The sequence below is a fragment of the Melopsittacus undulatus genome, chromosome 4 (genome assembly GCF_012275295.1).
Source record: "Melopsittacus undulatus isolate bMelUnd1 chromosome 4, bMelUnd1.mat.Z, whole genome shotgun sequence".
In the NCBI taxonomy this organism is placed as follows: domain Eukaryota; kingdom Metazoa; phylum Chordata; class Aves; order Psittaciformes; family Psittaculidae; genus Melopsittacus; species Melopsittacus undulatus.
The window spans coordinates 108,481,686-108,498,142 of record NC_047530.1 but is presented as its reverse complement, the minus strand read 5'-3'; the positions used below and the strand labels follow the sequence as shown (position 1 = coordinate 108,498,142).

Here is a 16,457-nt window from a genome sequence, read left to right as displayed (position 1 = left end):
GCAGGAAGAAGAAAGAGAGAGATGAGAATTCCTGCTCTATACTCTTAGGTTTCCTCCTATCCTGTCGCCTTCCCAATATTGTCCTTGACCACTGTCCACTTAAGTAACTCTTATGGTGTGTTAAGAAGCAAGAAAGCAAAGATAGGCATGGAGAGTATGTACACAAGATAGAAAAGTGAGACTAGATTTGGATAGAAGAGTGAGAAAAAAAGTATAAAAATCACAGATGTAGCTGAAGATGCTGAGAAATGCATGGAGCAGGTGATACTGAACACACCCCGGAGTGTAGGGAAGGAGAGGGGGAAAATAAAACACTATCGTGGAGCTTTGTTTTCATACTTATGGAAGAGAAAACCATGAATGATTACACAGCTTTCTGATTTTGATAAGTGCATGTTGATTTGCATATTTGGCACCAGAGCCTGTTCTCAATCTCAGTACAGTAAATCTAGTGGGAGTCCAATATTAACATTACTTCAATTTATATTGGTGCACATGAAAGTGGAATCTGGTCTTTTATATTCATTCCAAAAGCTAAATTTAGAAGAACATAAATGCAAGTTATTCATGCAGGAACCATAAACCAGAACACTTCAGATATTTCCTATCTCTGTGAATTTATGGCTTAATCGTATAACATCTCCCATCTCAGCTACTTCATTATTGGCACTTTTATCTGAGTGTTACACTTCATCAGTCTAATTCTGTGCTGATGTTAACTGGCTCAGTGCCAGCCATGTCAGTGAAGCCATCTTGGGTCACACCAGTGGTTAATCTTGCCCTGCCTTAAACTTCTCTCTTTTCACTGTTTTTAGGAATCATTCGTCTGAGGGATGGATTTCATGATCGCTACCCAGTGGAAGATTACCTTGATCTGTTTGACTTAGCAGCGCATCAGATTCAGGGTGTGCTGCAGAGTGAAGCAGCAAAAGAACATGGCAAGATGAACAACATCGTAATCGGTAAGGGAAGTAACCCTCTGGAATATAACTCTGTAGCTCCAGGCTGGCAGCGTTTTCACCTGTGGCATGAGAGGGGCATTGTCCCACATGTGAATGAGAGCCCCTGACATTAGTGCAGAAGTTATTATTTTGTTCATGTTGGAGAAGGCTCCAGGAAGACCTGAGAGCAGCTCCAGTGCCTAAAGGGGCTGCAGGAAACCTGGAGAGGGGCTTGGGACAAGGGCCTGTAGGGACAGGCCAAGGGGAATGGCTTGAACCTGCCAGAACAGGGGAGACTGAGCTGAGCTCTTAGGCAGAAGCTGTTCCCTGTGAGGGTGCTGAGGCGCTGGCACAGGGTGCCCAGAGAAGCTGTGGCTGCCCCATCCCTGGCAGTGTTCAAGGCCAGGTTGGACACAGGGGCTTGGAGCAGCTGCTCCAGTGGAAGGGGTCCCTGCCCGTGGCAGGGGTTGGAGCTGGAGGAGCTGTAAGGTTCCTTCCAACACAAACCATTTTATGATTTTTGTCTTTTCCTTGAGGGTTGTTACTTGCTTTGTTAAACCTGTGATTATCCTTAGAAGATGCCTGAGTAAGCAGTGAATGTCTAATGAACATCATCATTTAATTATGTCTTAAAAAAACCCCCCAACCAAACGAAAAATAGTGAGAATGATCTTGGTGACTCCATCAAACATTGTTTTTGTTTTCATTACAGGGGTTTGCCTGTAGTCAGGGGGTTGTAGCATCAGGTTCAAATGCTGTAGCAATGCATCTGGTATAACAGACTAATTGTGATTTTATGACATACAATGGTTGCTGTAGAAACCCTGTAGCTGAATGGAGATAGTTATAGCTCCAAGCAGCTTTTCTCAGGCTCCTACATAAGATAGACATAGGAAGAAGGAACCCTATTTTTTGAGTCATCAGTCTGTGTAGCCTGTGGTGGACTAAAATAAGAATGATTAAAACCCTGAACTGCTTTGTTAACAGCAAAGATAATGCAAGTTTCAAGAGCAGGAACATACAGAGTCAACCTGGAGCTATCTTGCATGGTATTTCTTTCCAGATGTGGAAGCTAGAGGTACAGGATATGATTTTAAGACAATCTTACAGTTTCAGTTGATATTAAATCACCTGATTAGCATTAAAAGTGGTTTAGGAATGCTGTTATATTGTACCTTATGGAAGTCCATGGTTAAATTGGGCTCTAGAGAGGGCTCTGTATTGCTTTCTATGGCACACAGTAGTCAGTGCACTGTGCTCATCCACTGCCATCAATGGTACCATCAGTTCACAGTGCCCATGGGGAAAATCAGGAGGAGTTTCTAAATTCTGCCTTTGCTGTCTAACACCAGAAAGCTGAAGGGCAGAGTCTGACCAGGCTTGCTCTGTCACTGCAGAATTTCCCAGGGAAGACAGACACATTCCATGAAAGTAGGAGTTGTGCAAGAGACAGTTCCCTGTTGAAAAGAGACTTTTCAAATAGGCCTGAAGTCCTTATTCTGCAGGAAACAGAGACATGGTTTTTTTGCTGCTTGCCCTCAGAATCTTCTTGGTTTTGTCTTATTCTAACCAAAAAAATGTAACCTCTTGTTGGCATGTTGAAATGGTGACTCTTACCTTGTTTAAACAGAGACTTGGCTAGAATCACCTTTATAGAATCATAGAATGGTTTGGGTTGGAAAGGACCTTAAGATCATCCAGTTCCAACCCATGGGCAGGAACACCTCACACTAAACCATGGCACCCAAGGCTTCATCCAACCTGGCCTTGAACACTGCCAGGGATGGAGCATTCACAACCTCCCTGGGCAACCCATTCCAGTGCCTCAGCACCCTCACAGTAAAGAATTTCTTCCTTATATCCAATCTAAACCTCTGCTGTTTAAGTTTCAACCCATTACCCCTTGTCCTGTCACTACAGTCCCTAATGAATAGTCCCTCCCCAGCATCCCTACAGTCCCCCTTCAGATACTGGAAGGCTGCTCTGAGGTCTCCACGCAGCCTTCTCTTCAGGCTGAACAGCCCCAACTTTCTCAGCCTGTCTCCATACAGGAGGTGCTCCAGTCCCTGAGCATCCTCGTGGCCTCCTCTGGACTTGTTCCAACAGTTCCATGTCCTTTTTATGAGGACAGCAGAACTGCACACAATGCTCCAAGTGTTCAATGCTTCCTCAGCCTCCATTTAAGTCCATCATTCACTTTATTAAATATTCACAAGATGGGGTCTTAAGAATGTTGCCATCAAGGACATCTGCAGATTTTCCTCCTCCTCCCAATAATATCTCCTGTCCTTTCATGGGTGAAGTGCTTACACTAATTAAATTCACTAATCTAATTGGCAGAGCACATCTTTGATTACTTACCTCCTGTTACAGCTGTTTCTAGAGTTCACTTTGTGTTTTGTTTTCCTGTTGTCTCATTTCTTGTTTCATTAAGGTTTTGTTCGCTTTTCTGATTAAGTTTACAGGGAAAGTCCTGAATGATTATACTCATTAAGTCAGTCTTTTATGACCTTGGTAAAACACAGAGAGGTGGTCTAAAATGAATATGTTTGTATATCAGGTTTGCTGAGAATCCTCCATCTTCTTATTTCAGATGACTAGAAAGAAAACCAAGTTATTAAAATGATAAACCTTTAAGTAGTTCATCAGGTTACATGAAGTTCAGCTTCTTTGGATAGTATACTTAGTGGGTAACAATTGCATTTCCCCTTGCAAAAGCCCAATATCTGCTTAGAGATGCACCAAAGAGGACAGCACTGATGTAGCCGGAGGCATTCTGAGCAGGACTTGTTTATTTGTGATCATTAATATGATAAATTCAGAGGAATGTCTTGTGAAAACACAATATGATGTCAATCTGTTAGTGATTGAATAAAGAGGTTATACATCCACTTTTTAGGCAATTTACTAATTCATATCTTCATTAAGTCCGTAAGAGAAAATAGTGCAGTAATTTGACATAATTGCTCCAGTGATTAATTTATCTCTTGTTTATTATGGTTTGTTGTTTCTGCAGATATTAAATCTGCATTATAAAACAGAAACAAGCACTTTTAGGATTATTTTTGGCTCCTTCAGGAAATTACAATAATAAGAGCCAGCATAGACCAGAATGCTGTTTGTTTTTCTAATTATCATTATTCCCTCCCCTTAATTCTTGACAGTCATCTTGTTTTGGGAAGATTTGTCTTCTTGAATTCAAGCTATCCTGGACCAACTGCATTAGATAAGCACCTTGAGTCCCTGTTAATGCTTTAGCATGACTGGCCTATGTGCCTGTGTTCTTCCTTCCCGTGTGTACTGCCTGCAATGCTTTGATGGTGGCAGCTATGGAGTGGTCTGATCTGTGATGTTAAGAGAATCTGCCCATTTATGTGTAAATGCACTGATTCTACTTAGTTAGATAACACATGTGTAAGCAGATGTTCTTAGATTTGGTCACTATATAAGAGTAATTGGAATAAATCCAAGAGTACATCAGATATGATCAGAGATTTCAGAGCAGAGGAGCAGGAAGGAAGATCAGACAATCTATCCTAGAGTGGAATAAATGGCCTGAGGAGGTTGTGTGCTTCACTCTTTGGCATGATTTAGGTAAATCTTTTTGAGGGAGCAGTTAAGCCATTCCAGTCACAGAGATACAGCAGTGAATTTCCAAGGTCACTCTCATCCCTGGAATGCACTATTCCGTAAATCCATGTACACAAATGCTCATACCCATTTGAACAATACCATCTTCTGATAGCACAGAAATAGCTGCACTATGTTTTTGTGGTATGGCTATTTCAGCTCTTGTCCTATATTTAGTCTTTTGTGTTTCTGCTGCATCCAGTGTGGGAACTGGGCTAATGAGTTTTAATTGACAAGTCAAAGCTCACTGATGACTAGGCAGTCCTTTGGCTAATTGATTTAGAATGGAAAAGCTGTGGATGCCCAGCTTTAGCCAATGGACCTGATCTCCTCCTTCTGAAAAGGGGCAAAAGGAACATGACAGAAGATTAATGTGTTTTCTAACAACTTCCAGACTTTATTAATGAATTGCATTATGTCAAGCTGAAGTTTGAAGCCAGTATATTTTTCATGCTGTTTTGGCCATCTTTGAAGATCTTTATGGGACTTTCCCAAGAAAGAAACAAAAGGAGGGGGGAAATCATGTCCAAGGTCATGTGCAAGTCTGTGAAGTCATGTTGTCTCATCTTATTCCTTTTGATTTGAAAAACCTCATTAACAAGAACTAGCTCTCTTTAGACTGTCAAAGAGTGGAAGTTTCCGAAAAGCTTCTTTATATGTTTTATTAAGAGGTAGCATACCACATAAATGCCAGTGTTACTTAAAAAGACAGGGATGATTACACAAGTCAAAACATCCTTTCAGATCATTTATTTAGCAGCTGAAGCATCATGTACCTTGTGCTGGCACAAGCGTTACTGGCTGTGTTTCTCCCTGTAGCATTACATTCAGAGTGAGCATCTTCAGAAACCAAGGATGTCAGAATCTGGCATTTAACCAATGTGTTCTTTATTCTATAGACCTTTTGTCTAATGGTTGGGGAATAGTTATATTTGACTTCACCTACATGAATAATTGTAGTTCTATAAAAAAGCTCCGATAATGGAATATTCTCAAGAAGGGATATTTCAAACCACAATGACTCAATTCAGCTGCTTTGTGCATTATATTTTAACATTTCCCATGTGCTCATCAGCTCTCCTGTTTATGTTCTAAACACTATTGATCCACCAGTGTAGTGGTTTCTGCTTCTTTCTTTTCTTTGTGTCAAATTGTACTATTTGTTAGCAGTCACTTCTCGAGACCAGGAGTATTAAAACCAACCCTTTGGGTGCTACAGAGAGCTTGGCAGGTCTTCAGCAGTCAAGTCTTCACTGGAGGACGTGCCAAAACCCTGAGCGTCCATTCCAGCCCAGAGCAAATACATTTCCATGTGTTAACCACTAACAGGAAGCAGTGTGGTTAGTGGACAGCAATATTTCAGGTGGAATTACATGAAAACCTGCCTTACCCATCACTACATTCACACAGGTACGAGGCTGAGTGATTGATCTGGCCCTGGAGGTAGCATTAGCTAGATCAATTTAAACCAACTAAGGTATGTTGTGAGTCAATTTTGGTCAATCTGCACCACTTCAAAATTCAGCCATTTCCACTCCAAGACAAGGAATGAAATGAGTTACTAGCAGAGATGCTTTTCATTTCCAGGGGAGGCCAGCGCCTCAACAATGTGGGATAACAACGCTTGGATTTTCTTTTATGACAACAGTACTGAAGGAGAACCTCCCTTCTTAATCCAGGATTTCATCCATGCCTTCCAACCGAATGCCAAACTTATCGTCATGCTGAGAGACCCTGTTGAAAGGTGAGCAAGGATCACGTTGCTAAAGTATGCAACAACAATTTCTTACTATAATGGTTTTATTTGCTTTCACTCTCTTGGATGCAAATAAATGTTCACGTGGTATTTGACGGAGTTGCATGGTTTGTGCTAAGAGCTGCCAAGGGGTTTTATTCTGTGTATTTTGGCATTGTGATAGTGTTTTAAGGAGGGACATGTGAGTGTAAATGCTACTGTGAGTGCCACATGTGGACACCTGAAAAGAAATGAATATATATCTTCCCAAATGCAATATAACACCATCACCTGAGCTAATATGGTTCTCAGCAGGGCTCACTTGACTGAGCATGGCACTTGCATTTATAGGTCTCTGAGTGTGTGGTCCTGTACGTGCTTCAGTTCAGGTTAATAAGGTTTGTATCTTCAAGGGTTATACTGTTCAAATTGGTTCAAAGATTGCAGATAGTTCCACAGTCAGCAAATGATACAAACCTATTTTAATCTTAAAAACACTTGGTGCAACAGTCATATAAAGCTTTACTGGGCAATTTTAGCTTGTTCAGACAACAGGAGTTCATTCTCGGTCTTCCTGACTTTGTTCACAGCAAAAAGGCCCTGCTTTTGCAAAGGTGCAGGCTGTTCTCGGTTCTCCATTGGGTTAGCCAGGAATGCCCTTTTTTCCACTTGGATTTCACTTTTTCTTCTAGTCTTCCTCCAGATTTCTGATGCATTTCTTCCCACTGCTTTGTCTGAAAGAGGATGATAACAATGAGGGCAACAGGGAAGGTGGAGGGCATGGAGGCAAGAGTCCAAAAGTATCAGACCAAGGGGGTGTGAATTCCTTCTCTCTGTAGCTCCGCAGGGATATCCAGGATACTTAGGTCAGTGCTCAGGGGCAAAACCCCAGAAATGACCAAGAAGGAGAAGGGGTTGCAGATGATGATGAGATCAGGCTCTGGTGTGAGCTCAAGCACTGGGAGAAGAGCAGGATTGGGATGCTCATGGAGGCAACAGCTGCCCAGAGTGGCAGAGGGAAGAGAAGGGTGCTCCTTGGAAAGCTTCCCTGGTGATAGGACATGGCTACTGGGGAGAGGCAGAGCTGTGAGAGTGCTTCTCATCTCCTATGTCAGGAAATAAAGCTCTCAACTTCTAATGGCATCTCCTGACCCCAGGATTTAACAGGTGGTAATTCTGTGCTAGAGAGCTGGCTGAAGTGGCTTCCTCATGTAAATTACCAACAAATTCCCTGATTGCTTTAACCATCCTTTGTAATACGGGTGCAGTTCTTTGCCAGCTTTAATGAGGGTGAGATAAAAAGTCAGTTTCATCTCACTTGCTCTATTGATGATAAATTGGTGGCTTTTTGTTTGATTCCCTATGCCTTTGCTATTGATAGCTCATCTGAGCTGCAGGAGCAAAAGCAGCTTTGGCAGAAGGGGAAGCCCAGGCAACTCCATCAATAATGCAATAGGCGGGTCTGGGACAGGGTCTGATCTCACCTGCACAGGGTTTGGGCTATCCCCCAGTGGGGGATATTTGGAGGACATCAAGATTTGTGATGGTGGGTGTCAGTGTCGTCATTATTTCATTGTAATGGATAGTGATTGAGGTTAAGGACTTCGAGTAGCTGGAACAACTGAAATCCTAATCAGCAAAGGTTTTATTTCCAGGCAGATGTCCCCAGAATTAAAAACAGATGGAAAGAAACATAGAAAATCTTGACTGCCCTGTAGAGATGGAGCTTGTCTTCAAGAACGTAGTTTTCCATCAGATGTCAGCAAGTCTTTAAAATGATGCATTTATTTTAATGGATGAGTAGAAATTCTAAGCAGTCATATTAAACGTTTCAAATGAAATTGCAGCCAGGCCCATGCTGTACGTGATGTCTGCTGGCTGACTTCCCTCAGCAAGAAGCTTTTCATCTTGTCTGCCAGGAGCAGTCGGTCCTGTCATTCCTGGCACAAGCCAGGCAAGCTCAGATCTTGTTGATGTACACACTTCTCTGCAAGCAGGAGATGCTGTTGTGTGACTGATTTAGTTGAAGTCAGCTGGCTTTGTACCTTAGCTTCTCCACCTCATACCCTGTACTGATGGGGTGGCTCTTTGGTGGGTACAGCATGAGGGACCCCAGGTTTGCCATTGCAGAGGAGACACACATGGTGTCATGGTTGTGGTCCTCAAGGACTGGTGGGCATCGCTTTGAAATAGGCTGCTCAACCAGGTTGATCTAAACCTGGTACCTTCCCTCTGCTCTGAAGTGGGCTGTTTTCATTTAAAGCAAGCTGACTGAAGCATATTTGCCAGACTGGGAAAAACTGGACAAAAAGAGTCTTTTTTCTTAGTTGGTCACTCCTATACATAGGATTGGATGTCTCTGCCTCATCTTCTATAGTTTGCTATGGGTTTTCTTTTAAAACACAGGTAAAAATTGAATGGGAAGCATCTGTTTGTTTCATATGGGAGTTAAAATCATGTTCTTGCAAAACGCTAACATAAATAATGAGTGCAGAGGGGCTGTTCCTGTGCTTAAGTGCTTTACTGGATTAGGGCCTAAACTTCCCAAATTAAATGATGAATTTTTAAGTACCTGTGGACATCGAGGGAAGTTAAAAAATAAATAGAGAGCAGTACAAAAGGTTACTGCAGCAATAAAATAAGACTGAAATAAATGGATTTTATTAGGTTATTCCTTAGACACCTGTGTTTTTTGGAAGAGGCTGAGAGATATCTAGGATTTGTGAGAGGTGGGTGCTATGGAGGCACAATATTTGTGCTGCAAATACACTCGGAGAAATGACTCCTTCTCAATAATAACATCAAACAATACCTACAGTATTGGTTCTGGTTAGAGTTTCTAAGCCTAATTTGAAGGAAAGTTAAAATACCACGTTCAGCAGATCTAATATTTACGCTGTGTCAGGGCATTTCCTCTGTCTATTTGAACCACGTTTACTTTGGAAAAGTCTAATCAGGGTTTCAGGGATTAATGCTAAAGTAGGTATTTCACTTGCCTGTAGGTTTGGGGTTGTTTCACCACCACCACCCTGCAGAGGGATTTGAATTTAGATGATCTTTTTAAAGTGATATTAAGCAACTGTAAAACTTGGGCTAAAAATGTGCAATGAGGGGATATTCCTTTGACATAACTTAAGAGAAATTCCTACTACTTATGGCAGTAGCTGATGCACGGGCTCTGCTCGCCTATGAGCTCCAAACGTGCATGGGCTCATGTGCTGCTGTCCTGTAAGCAGAGGTGGGACTGCTTGGGGAGTGCAGCACTAGACACTGTAGCACAAACCTGAACCATTCATCTGGACTCTTGCTGCTCTTGATGTTGGCCAGCTTGGTAATCATATACAAATCCCTCCTTATAACCCATCCCTGTTGGTTTTGAAATCAACGTTAAGCTTTTGAGATAGAGACTGTTTCTATCCATGGCAGTGTGGAGCACCAGATATAGAGGGACACCCAATGTCAGCTGAGAACAGTTCCATTATTGGTAGATAACACAAAATAAAAGCACATACACTTATAAAACTTGCTTTCAGGAGAAAATACTGGCTTGCACAACTACTAGGGCCAGGTTCTCAAGTGATGCTGACCTTGAAAGCAGAGATGATGTTTAGCAGCTCCCTGAAATGAATGCTACTCTGAGTGAGACCCCATCAAAATGAATAGAAAATATATCCCTGGCTGACCAGGCTGCCAACAATGTTACACACATGTACCCTTTCCCTTGATTCACTTAACTGGTTACCATTCTCATGTAAATAAGTCTGCTTTCATTCCCTCTGTCATTCACAGATTGTACTCCGATTATCTGTACTTTGCAAGTGCTAATAAATCTGTGGAAGATTTTCATGAAAAAGTGGCAGAATCACTGCAGCTGTTTGAAAATTGCATGCTGGATTATTCCCTAAGAGCCTGTGTCTACAACAACAGCCTCAACAATGCCATGCCCGTATGTATTTCCAAGTTCGGTTCCTTGCTTGTGGGATGCTGCGTTGTGTCAAGGGTATTAAAACACCAAAATGCTGAGCAAATAAGCATCAGGAAATAAAACTTTATCCGTCTTCATTTATAAAGTGGATGACATAAATATATATGTAAACATATAAAAGCTGATATACTGGCTCAGCTGTCTCCTCAGTCTGTTCCCTGATGAATGCCAACAGTAATAATACAGTCTTTCTATTGTGCAAGCGTATGGAGAGCGCATTTAGTGAAGATTACAGTTTAATGTGTAAGCTTTTTTTGCAGATGTCTCCAAAAAGTAGCTCTGGCAAGGATCTTTCTGGTGCAAAATTGCCTCAAAATCGGAAGAAATGATGTATTCTTTCTCCAGAAAAGGCTACCAATAACTAGATAAAAACCCAAAACTTTCTTTTTCAGTTGTGCACATCAGAAAATGATAAAAGGAACTACAGAAAGTGCTGGCAGGAGAATGGATGAGTATTACAGGCTCAGTATTCCAAAATGCACATTTTCAGTGTAGTAATGACTTCAAACTTTGCTTGAGGGGGGGCAAATAATATGGAAGAGATTGGCTTGAAGTATCACTTCTGGCCAGCTTGCCATTCAATCCTATTTTATTTGCTCAGGCTGTAAAGGACTTAGAGGGAATCCTTCCTCTCTTTGTCTCCAGGGGGAAGTTATTGCCCTCCTCCACTCAATAAAATAGCCATAAAAGAGTGTATTGCACAGGCTTGAGCCCCACAGCAGAGGACATTCCTCTTACTTACCTTGGCAGGTAGACTGGAGCTGCTCATCTTTATTGATAGCCTCCAGGACCTCCACAGACATGAGCTGCTGCTGGGCAATATCACCTCATTTTCCAGCCATCTGCCTGTACAAATGCATTTCTTCCAGTGTGGGGAGAGAAAAGCAGAGAGGGAAGCAGAAGGAAAGAGTTCCCTCCTCTCTTCATCCTCAGGGTACAGAACCAATCTTCATTTGCTGTCTTAGGCAGCCCTCTGAAGAAGATACTTCTGCAAATGAACAGAGGATGCCTCTTCCCAAAGAGCCACAAGCAGGTGTTTGTAATAAAACACAAATGCTATTCCTAATAAACCACAAATGCTATTAGTAATAAACCACAAATGCTAACTGTGCTCCTCAACGGGCTTTTTTAGCGGCTGCTTCATTCAAGTTGCTAAAGTCTGTTTGTTATGTGCATGGTTTGCTACACGTTGAAAAAGTAAGGATTATTTTCCCTAGTGAGCTCATTAGATTGCTAATTGTGTGACTATGCCAGAAGACTTTAATGTTGTTGTTTGTTAATATATTCCTGAAACAAAAGAGGTGTCGTAGACGTTGTTGCTGCTGATACCTGCTAATGTGTAAAGGAAGGGGTGTTTGGCAGCTTATCCTTACCTAGAATTAATGAAAAGCATATTACCCAGAGAAAGGCATGCAAAGCCAGGGTGAACAAACTGAAAGAATAGATATTATGGAAGGGAGAGTGGCTTGGGAAACGCTATTGATGCTTTTGATGTATAGAGAAGCATTGGAGCTTTATGGAAGGAGATGATCTGGTTCAGAAGAACAGTGATGGAAGAGAAGTCAGTACAACACACTGTCTAGGGAATAAAAGCAAGATCCTTGATGATTCCAAGAAAACTGAAAATTACAGGGACATATTAGTTTAAATTATAGGGACATATAGCTTAAAATTCCTCTTTCTGGTGAAAAGCTTTAAAAAGGATTCTAAACCTGTGTGGGAAAGCACTGCAATCCCAAACTACATCATGCAGCTCATGCTTGCCTTTCACTCACCTCCATCTCCAAGGAGAACGAAAAGCAAAACCCATCACTGAGGACATGTTTGCCCCAGTATTCCATGAAATGGGGCATTGACTGAGGGCTGGAGAGCTATTATTATTATATGTGCCACTATTATTACATGTTAGGCTGATGTTTTAATTAAATGTTTCAAGTTCTTGTGTAGCATGTATACAAAGAAGTCTGCTAAATATAGATGCTTATTGTTATAAACAGCCAAATACTTGCATCAAAATCATACATTATGATAATAATGACTAGCAATAAATCAAAATATGGCTTATTTTACTGGAATTTAGATATCAGTGTAGGCCATGAGTCAATGTAAGAAGTGAAAGTTACAACTGTTATCTGAGTTCATTTGTTCTGCAGTAATGCGACTTAAAGATGTTAAGTCCTTTTTATGAAAGATGCTTATGAGTTGGGATTTGTGATTCTCTCTCCTGAGCCTGGAGGGATTTAGGAAAGTATTTATAGGCACAGTTGGAGGTTGGACTTTTAAGAACTCCAGACTACCCTTTTTATGTTTCAGCTTGTTATGTAAAATTGAGGAGGGAAGAATAACAGAGATTAGATCAGGATAGGCTGAAAAACTGCCTTTTCACATGCCTGGTCTAACATAGTCTGGCACTCTCATCGCATACTCAGACAACATGCCATTAACAGTGTCTAGCAGCCACTGCTGCTTCAGCTTAGATCTAAATCTAATTATTGCAATTAGAGGATACAAGCAAATACATCCAAATCTAATTCCTAACACCAAGTCAGAGTATTTGTACTACTTACAGAGAAGGCTGGGTCATCCCAAGCACAGAGGATCATGGAGGTGAGATGGCCGAGCATCCTTCTTCATATAGTTGTTTCTATGCAGTGTTTTTATGCAGACCTGTGCCTGTTGCAGCAGGTACACAACCAAGCCCTTAGTAAAATGATATCTCTAACCAATAGAAAGGCCATCTGCATAGATTTCCTTAAGCTGCACTGGAAAGAAAAGGAAGATTAAACAAATGTTCAATGTTCAGATATTGTCTTTTTATGGTTCCTCAGAAGCACGTGTGTGGAAATTTTGCCCAAAAGGCAGAGTTGAGCTTTGGTTTCTTACTGCTACAAGTGTTCTAAGATGAATTCATCTTTATTTGCTTTGGATTGTTTTTGCCTACAGGTAAGGTTACAGGTTGGGCTCTATGTGGTGTATCTTTTGGACTGGCTGACAGTTTTTAACAAAGATCAGATCCTTGTTCTTCGCTTGGAGGACCACGCATCAAATGTGAAGTACACCATGCACATGGTGTTCCAGTTTCTGGATCTGGGTATGTGTCTTCCGGCTGATTTATCCTTCTTCTAGATAATATTTGCTTATTAGGAGACAAAATAGGAGCATAGGAATCTGACTTGAAGAATGCATTAAACTTGTTGCCTGGAGTTGAGCAAAATTAAAACTCTCAAATTCCCATAGAAAAGCTGGTATTGGAAGATGTTAATAAGATTATATCAGGGAAAAAAAGTCAAAACCATTCAGCATGTAGGGATGTATCTGATAAATCTTACCATACAGAAGCCAGTCCTTCTTCTGAAGGCAGTCAGGGCTTGTTTGTCATGGGTTTACATAGGTGCAAGAGCAATCCCATGCAATTTAAACAAATTGAAGTGTGCCTGCTGTTGCCAGCATCCACCAACCCAGGATCTAGATCTGAGTACGATGAAAGGTTGAGTTTCTAGCCTTGGGAAAAGGGGGAAGTTGTGTTTTTGCTGTGTTGATTGAGACATCTGTTGCTAATCCTCAGAGAAACACTGGCAGACAAAATGTTGCCCAATGTTGATTTGACAGTAGCAAGAGGATGAGAATGTGGCTGCAAAATAGTCTGGCTGGTCCAAACACTGGTCTAGATGATGAGAAAGTTTGAACGTAGCAGATTGAACAGATGAAGAGTTTGGCATCTCCTTCCTGAATATGGTTTACATTGGAAAAGTCTGTGGGGTTTTTATCTTGCTGAAATACATTGTCAAGGGCTTACTTTTATTCCTGGAATAGGGGCATCGCTATACCCGTGGACCACTTTGATCCCACTGACAGCCTCCAAAACAAACAAAAAGAGGGCTTACATGAGTGAAACCCATAAAGTTACTATCAAATATGAGACAACTCACATCGTAAAATTAAGTAACATTAGCAGATAATTGCAAATCCAAAATGGATGAAAGTTATATTCACAGAATGGATTGGGTTGGAAGGGACCTTAAAGATCATCTAGTTCCAATTCCCTTCCATGGGCAGGGCCACCTTCCACAATGTCATAGTTGTCTTCTAAAACACTCTTTTTCCTCCAGGAATGATTTCTGCTGCTTGTTGTAGCAATGATTAATTAATATGGAAGGAAAACATATTATTTCCATATTTACTAACAGTGATTTATTTCACTAATCTAAGCCTGTATTAAGTATTCTGAGACATCACCGCTGCTAACACAAATTCCATTTATCTTCCCCCGCAAACATGATTTAGTCATTTGCTGTCTTTAGCATGGGCATTTTCAGTGAAATATTCTAAGCTAATCTTCTGTTTTTCCACAGGACCTCTAAGTGAGAAACAAGAAGCACTGATTACAAAGAGTCCTGCATCAAACACTAGACGACCTGAAGACAGAAGTCTAGGACCTATGCTACCAACAACAAAGGCAATTTTAAGAGATTTCTACAGGCCTTTTAATACGAAACTGGCACAAGTTCTTTTTGATGATGCTTTTTTATGGAAGAGGACATAATATGTAAATTTAGTGCCACAAATACAGCGCTTAAAGGAGTTTTTATTTTTTTAAATTCTATTTTTGTGCGTGGATCTTTACATTTTTCCCATTCCAAAGAGAAGCCGATTGATGAGCTGAGACTCTCACCTTCAGTCAGCACACTTCACGACAGCTATACCACATTTTCCTTGTGAGAATGTAAAGCATCTTGCTTATCAGTTTATTGCAACTTCTTTTACCCCAGGAAAAGAGTGGAAAAGCATTAGTACAAAGATGATGTCTTACGCTCTCCATGGGGATGGTGAAGTTTAACCTTCTTTAAGATGCTGCAACACAGAATTAGCATCAGTTTCCTACAATTACGCTTATAATCTCATTTTCAGTATATGTTATTCATTCATTTTTTCAAACTATCAATGTCATTTAGTCATTAAAATTTTTAATTGAATTCAACCTAAAATTTGGCTTCTTTTTGTCAGCATACTCACAAATGGTCTTCGCTGTTAGCAAGGTTTTTATGTTTTCTTAATTCTGAAACAAAGATAAAGGATAATTGAATTTGCATAAATTTGCAAGTCTAATTTATACCTTCAAGGTAAATGGACTTTCTTAGCCACAGATCTTGTGAAAGAACATTTTATATTCCAGGTAAGAATTGATGACTGAAGTACAAACAGCAAGCCACATTTAGTGCCTAATATAACAAACTCATTGTCTTCCATATATTGTTCATGTAAATACAAATGCATATCATTTATTCATATTACTCACATGTTTACTTAGGAAACCACTAACGGGCTTGATGTAAAGTCCATTGCTGGCCACCAAGAGCTTTTATGGAGTTTTCTGTTAGGTTCTATGAAATTATTCTTCTCCATTGAAAAGAAACATAAAAAGGACATGGAACTGTTGGAACAAGTCCAGAGGAGGCCATGAGGATGATCAGGGACTGGAGCACCTCCTGTATGGAGACAGGCTGAGAAAGTTGGGGCTGTGCAGCCTGGAGAAGAGAAGGCTGCGTGGAGACCTCAGAGCAGCTTCCAGTATCTGAAGGGGCCTACAGGGATGCTGGGGAGGGACTCTTCATTAGGGACTGCAGTGATAGGACAAGGGGTAATGGGTTGAAACTTAAACAGCAGAGGTTTAGATTGGATATAAGGAAGAAATTCTTTACTGTGAGGGTGGTGAGGCACTGGAATGGGTTGCCCAGGGAGGTTGTGAATGCTCCATCCCTGGCAGTGTTCAAGGCCAGGTTGGATGAAGCCTTGGGTGATATGGTTTAGTGTGAGGTGTCCCTGCCCATGGCAGGGGGGTTGGAACTAGATGATCTTAAGGTCCTTTCCAACCCAAACTATTCTATGATTCTATGATTTTAAGATCATTATGAAATCTTGTTATTAAATGCATAAATGGACAGAATGCACAGTATCTTGTGCCCTCATAGAGAGGATGTGTTACCCAATTAATTAGTTGTGTGTTACGTATTTCCCTCTTCAGGAAAGATGTCTACATCTAGTTAAGAAGGTTGAGATTTGCAGAATTGGTAAAAACAAACATTTTATCAATTATGAAGAAATTTTGGGCTCACTGAAGGTTTTTATTTGACCAAAATGGCCAAATTTCTCCATAAATGTGCAGTAA

The 16,457-nt window shown here is 40.9% G+C and overlaps 1 protein-coding gene across 1 annotated transcript in view; it reads left to right on the top strand.

Moving 5' to 3' along the window:
• CHST15 (carbohydrate sulfotransferase 15) overlaps nt 1-15,269 on the top strand; it is a 49,160-nt gene extending 33,891 nt beyond the window's left edge. The window contains exons 5-9 of the mRNA XM_005154489.3: nt 816-962; nt 6,159-6,315; nt 10,096-10,252; nt 13,235-13,382; nt 14,644-15,269. Coding sequence (XP_005154546.1) covers nt 816-962; nt 6,159-6,315; nt 10,096-10,252; nt 13,235-13,382; nt 14,644-14,834 — 800 coding nt within the window. The 3' untranslated portion in view covers nt 14,835-15,269. The remainder of the gene's footprint in view (nt 1-815; nt 963-6,158; nt 6,316-10,095; nt 10,253-13,234; nt 13,383-14,643) is intronic.
• The last annotated feature ends 1,188 nt before the right edge of the window (nt 15,270-16,457 follow it).